The 5,475-nt window shown below is 58.2% G+C and overlaps 1 protein-coding gene across 1 annotated transcript in view; it reads left to right on the top strand.

Annotated features, from left to right (window-relative positions):
- Abca7 (ATP binding cassette subfamily A member 7) overlaps positions 1-5,475 on the top strand; it is a 19,265-nt gene that overhangs the window by 11,928 nt on the left and 1,862 nt on the right. The window contains 13 exon segments of the mRNA XM_033759629.1: positions 1-116; positions 465-497; positions 603-780; positions 864-1,033; positions 1,151-1,328; positions 1,707-1,822; positions 2,060-2,204; positions 2,289-2,412; positions 2,724-2,853; positions 2,926-3,046; positions 3,121-3,183; positions 4,268-4,374; positions 4,576-5,104. The exon segment at positions 1-116 is cut by the window's left edge and continues 28 nt beyond it. Of these exon segments, the coding sequence (XP_033615520.1) occupies positions 1-116; positions 465-497; positions 603-780; positions 864-1,033; positions 1,151-1,328; positions 1,707-1,822; positions 2,060-2,204; positions 2,289-2,412; positions 2,724-2,853; positions 2,926-3,046; positions 3,121-3,183; positions 4,268-4,374; positions 4,576-5,104 (2,010 nt within the window).

Here is a 5,475-nt window from a genome sequence, read left to right as displayed (position 1 = left end):
GGGGGACCCCCACCGCCCCAGGCCCTGAGCAGCTCTGGGGAGGTGGTGCAGAACCTGACGGGCCGGAACCTGTCCGACTTCCTGGTCAAGACCTACCCGCGGCTGGTGCGCCAGGGGTGAGCAACCCCTGGGGGCACGGCTTGGCTTCTTTTTTCAGTGTTGGGGATCAAACCCAGGGCCTTCCCACTGGGCTACGTCCCCAGCCCTCTTTATTTTTTATTTGGAGGCAGGGTCTTACTATGTCACTTAGTTGCCCAGGCTGGGCTTGAACTTGAGATCCGCTTGCCTCGCCTTCTTAGAGTGCTGGGATGACAGGAGCGCGCCGTCAGGCCTGGCTGAGGGGAGCAGCTTGAGGGTCAGATGGGCCGGATGCCCGCGGGGGCCCTCCTCCATCTTGCCCTTAACCCTCAGGTGTCCCTGTCTCTCCACAACCCTGTCCCTCTGTGCACCTGTTCCTCTTGCAGCCTGAAGACCAAGAAGTGGGTGAACGAGATCAGGTGAGGGGGGACCTGGCCTGGGGTCCCCTGGCCCAGCTCCTTTTCCATCCCCTGGGCCTTTCCCCAGCTTCCCAACCCTCAGCTGCCACCCCCACTGCTGCCCAGGTATGGGGGCTTCTCACTAGGAGGTCATGACCCAGGCCTGCCCTCGGGGCAAGAGCTGGGCCGCTCGGTGGAGGAGCTGCGGGAGCTGCTGAGCCCCAAGCACGGCGGGGCCCTTGACCGCGTCCTGAACAACCTCACTGTGTGGGCTCTTGGCCTGGATACTCAGAACAGCCTCAAGGTGGGGACTGTGGTGCAGGTGGGTGTCCCCCCTCCATTACCCTCACCCTGAGAGCCTGACCCCGTGACCGTGACTGCTCTCAGATCTGGTTCAACAACAAAGGCTGGCACGCCATGGTGGCCTTTGTGAACCGAGCCAACAACGCACTCCTACACGCCCACCTGCCCATGGGCCCTGCCCGCCATGCCCACAGCATCATCACGCTCAACCACCCTCTGAACTTGTCCAAGGAGCAGCTGTCAGAGGCTGCACTGTGAGTCTTGGCCCCATGCACCCTTCCCTGCCTCAGTGTCCCTATTGTTTTGCGTGACAGGGCTGGATTTGAACTCTCCCACATGCTGGCCATGTAAACAGGCACCCTTGTTCCCAGCATGGCCTCCTCAGTGGATGTCCTGGTCTCCATCTGCGTGGTCTTCGCTATGTCCTTCGTCCCAGCGAGCTTTATCCTGGTCCTGATTGAGGAGCGTGTCTCTCGTGCCAAGCACCTGCAGCTCATTGGGGGACTGTCCCCACCCCTCTACTGGCTGGGCAACTTCCTCTGGGACATGGTGCGGGTGGGGGCTGCTGGGACGGTCATGGGTGAGGTCGGGGGGGGTGATGAGAGGTCTCACACACCCCTTCCCAAAAAAGCCATGAAGGTTGGACCTGGGTGTGGTGGCACACACCTGTGATCCCAACTCTTTGGGAGGCTGAGGCAGGAGGATCACAAGTTTTAGTCCAGCCCAGGCAATTTAGTGACTTAGTGAGAACCTATATATATATTTAAAAAAAAAAAAAAGACTTGGGATGGAGCTCAGTGGGAAGGCCCTGGATTTCGTCCTCAGTACTAAAAAAAAAAGCAACAGAGAGGTTGGGGTGAGGCACAGGGCTGAGGGTGGGAATCACTGCCCCTTCTTACGCAAGGGGGCCTCCTGTTTCCATTGCAGTGTAACTACTTGGTGACAGCATGCATTGTGGTCCTGATCTTCCTGGCCTTCCAGCAGAAGGCCTATGTGGCCCCTGAGAACCTGCCTGCACTCCTGCTGTTGCTGCTGCTGTACGGGTGAGGGCCCCACCCACTGCTGGGGAGGGAGTCAGGACTTCACAACAGCTCCTGAAAGACTGGAGGTGATCACAGGCACACTGGCCTCAGTGGCGTGCTAATGTGGCCTTAAAAGCTCATCATGAGCCAAGCACAGTGACACCTATAATCTCACCACTCTGGGAGGCTGAGGCAGGAAGATCTCAAGTTCAAGCCCAGCATGGGTATAGTCACCTGTGGCCCCTGTCACCCCCACAGATGGTCGATCACACCACTCATGTACCCGGCCTCCTTCTTCTTCTCTGTGCCCAGCACAGCCTACGTGGTGCTCACCTGTATTAACCTCTTCATTGGCATTAATGGCAGCATGGCCACCTTTGTCCTTGAGCTCTTATCTGACCAGGTGGGGCTCTGCAAGGTGGGTGGGCTTTGGCTGAGTTGGGGACATCAGTCTTTGAACCATAGTTTCTTCTGGCCTACTAAGTAGAACCTGCAGGATGTGAGCCGAATCTTGAAACGGGTCTTCCTGATCTTTCCTCATTTCTGCCTGGGCCGAGGACTCATTGACATGGTGCGGAACCAGGCCATGGCTGATGCCTTCGAGCGCTTGGGTGAGGACTTCCTTTCTGGTGGGGTGAAGATCTAGTGGTGTAGGAGAGCAAATTGCCCCCCGGGAGAGAATCAGGCAGTCCAAAGGCTGGGCTAGAGGTACAAACATGCAGTTGTAAAAGCTAATTCTATCTTGGGTCACATCACAACTGGTCTAAATAAGGGAGGTGATATGTCTGTTTTCTATGCAAATTAGATCCCAGCTGAGCATACTACCTGGATTTTGGTCCTTTCTCTTAAGAATCCAGGTAAACTAATTGGAGAGGGTGCCAGACACCAAGTCCTCCAAGGATCTTCTTTCCTGTCCCCATAGGTGACAGCCAATTCCAGTCACCCCTGCGCTGGGAGGTGGTTGGCAAGAACCTCTTGGCCATGGTGGTACAGGGGCCCCTCTTCCTCCTCTTCACATTTTTGCTACAGCACCGAAGCTGTCTCCTACCACAGTCAGTGGGGACCAGGGAAGGGTGGTAGAGGCCAGGGACCTATTTGAAGTTCACTCATATCTCTGTCCTCAGCTCAAAGCTGGGGCTGCTGCCACCCCTGGGGGAAGAGGATGAGGATGTGGCCCAGGAGCGGGCGCGGGTGACCAAAGGAGCCACCCAAGGGGACGTGTTGGTGCTCAAGGACCTGACAAAGGTACGGTTAGACAGAGACCTGGGCTGGGCCCCTGCTGGCCACCTTCCTTTCTCAGTGACCTGTGTCCCTCCCAGGTGTACCGTGGGCAGAGGACACCAGCTGCGGACCGCCTGTGCCTGGGGATCCCCCCTGGAGAGGTGAGGGGACCCAGGGCCGTGGCTGCACAACTCTCTGTGCTGAGCATACTTTACCAGCTCCTGTGAGAACTGTGGTGCGTCCAGCACCCTCCTGAGTGCCCTTGTTTGAGGCCACGTTAACAAAGCCTCGTTAAACATCTACTGCAGGCTTGAATAGGGGTGCACACCTGTAATCCCATACTCTGCAAGGCTAGGGTAGATGAATTGCGAGTTCAAGCCCAGCCTGGGCAATTTAGCAAGACCCTGTCTCAAAATAAAAAATGAGAAAAAGACTGGAGAAATGGTTTACGGTTCCATCCCCAGGACAACAAAGAAAAAAGCACCTATTGCGTGCTTACGTTAGTTTGTTTGTTTGGTATTTTGAGATGAGGCCTCCCTACATAGCATAGACTGGCCTTGAACTCAGGTGATTCTCCTGTCTCAGCTTCCCTAGTGCTGGGATTATAGGCCTGCACTACTACGCCTGGCCTTTGTTTTGGTTTATAGTTACATTTACTGAGCTCCCCCTATGGTCACGAAAGGTTTACTGCATACTGCTTTTGTGTCCAGTCAACTTCTCTCAAGCTTTTATCGAGCCCTTACTGTATACACACCCATACGACACGCTTGCGCGCGGTGAAGACTTTTTAAGCAACCCATTTTGTCCCAATTCACACGCGAACCTGTGTGCTAACCTATTCGCTGTGTACCATTGAGTGGCACCTATCGATGTCCGTTCACATCTGCAAACACACTATAAGCTCGCATACACAAAGCCTCTTCCCAAGCGGCTTCCTCGAGCTAGCTGTGCTCTCAGTTTGGGTTGACTACACCAGCATTTCCCATGGGTACCCACTGCGGCCTGGCACACGTCCGGCAGTCTGTGCCCCTGGTATTTGTGGGTGACCCTCACAGAACACCTGGTGTGTGCCTGAATCCGTTAGACAAAACCCAGTACACGTCCCCGGCAAATGCCAGCCCTGCTCTAGAGGGTTGCCTGCCAGTCACCCTTCTGGGCCTCCTCCAGACCCAGCCCTCCATGAGGAGCCCCAGCCACACCAGAGCCAGGACCTCACTGAGCACCTTCTATGTGTGCATCCCATAGTGTTTTGGGCTGCTGGGGGTCAACGGAGCAGGCAAAACGACCACCTTTCGCATGGTGTCGGGGGACACGTTGCCCAGCGGGGGTGAGGCAGTGCTGGCCGGCCACAGGTGAGGGGACTCTGGGGGGTGGGCTGGGGGAGTTGACTGGGCCAGTACCCTGCACCAGCACGGTCCCCAATACCCGCTGTGTGCGGACTGGACCCTGAGACACGGCCCTGGCCAGAGTGGGCCTAGATGGGTGGATCCTGAGACCCTTTGTGTGGCCCCAGGATGGCCGCTTCCCTGAGCCTCCTGTCTCCTGCCTCCCAGCGTGGCCCAAGAGCCAGCCGCCGCACACCGCCGCATGGGCTACTGCCCTCAGTCGGATGCCATCTTCGAGCTGCTTACAGGGCGTGAGCACCTGGAACTGTTTGCACGCCTGCGTGGAGTCCCCGAGGCCCAGGTAGTGCAGGTGAGCCGCCCCGTCACTGGGAGCCCCGCCCTGGCTACGGACCACGCCCCCCAGCCCCAATCTCTCGCTCTTTGGTCCCAGCCTCCCCACCCCACGACGTACTTCATTCCTGAGTCACAGCTCTCCTGGCCTCGTCCCGGGCTCAGACCCACACAAATGTCCTCTAGCCCCTGGCTCTGTCGCCTCACAAGGTCTGATCCATCCGTCCTGGTCACACCCTCAGGCTGTGGCCTCCCCGCTCTAGCTCTTGGTTCCGCCCCTGTCCCCGTCCCCAGGCCCTGCTGGGTTCCCACGTACCACTCAAGCAAAGGCTGGGCCCTCCTCCGCTCATCCCCGCTAGCCTGCGCGCTCTTCCCACTTCCTCCCGCAGCCCCGGCTGTGGCCTCCACTTAGATTTAGAGCTTCGCATCTTTCATTCCCGGTCCCCTCCTGGCTCACTCTTACCACTCAGGTTGCATCCTCGCTGCCCACACTTTACCCGTCTCTGGCCCTGGTCGGTGCATGCTCTGGTCCCTGGGGTGGCCCCGCTCCACGCTGACCCCAGCTCTGCCCATTCTTCTCTTGCTGCCCGGCATCCACTCTGGTCCTGCTCCGTCACTCAGGCCTCTCCCCGCACCCATTCCGGCCCCAGGCCCACTCAAGCCCTGACCAATGCTCACCACGGCCTGGCCCCACTTCCATCTGGCTCCACCCCTGCCCACGCTGTCCCTCCTCAAACTCCCCGGGCTGGCCCCGCCCCTTCGCGGCTGGCCCCGCCC

The sequence above is a fragment of the Fukomys damarensis genome, unplaced genomic scaffold, assembly GCF_012274545.1.
Source record: "Fukomys damarensis isolate Sample0158 unplaced genomic scaffold, DMR_v1.0_HiC HiC_scaffold_37, whole genome shotgun sequence".
NCBI classification, from domain to species: domain Eukaryota; kingdom Metazoa; phylum Chordata; class Mammalia; order Rodentia; family Bathyergidae; genus Fukomys; species Fukomys damarensis.
The sequence above is the reverse complement of the archived record's forward strand: the minus strand, read 5'-3'. Positions and strand labels throughout refer to the sequence as shown.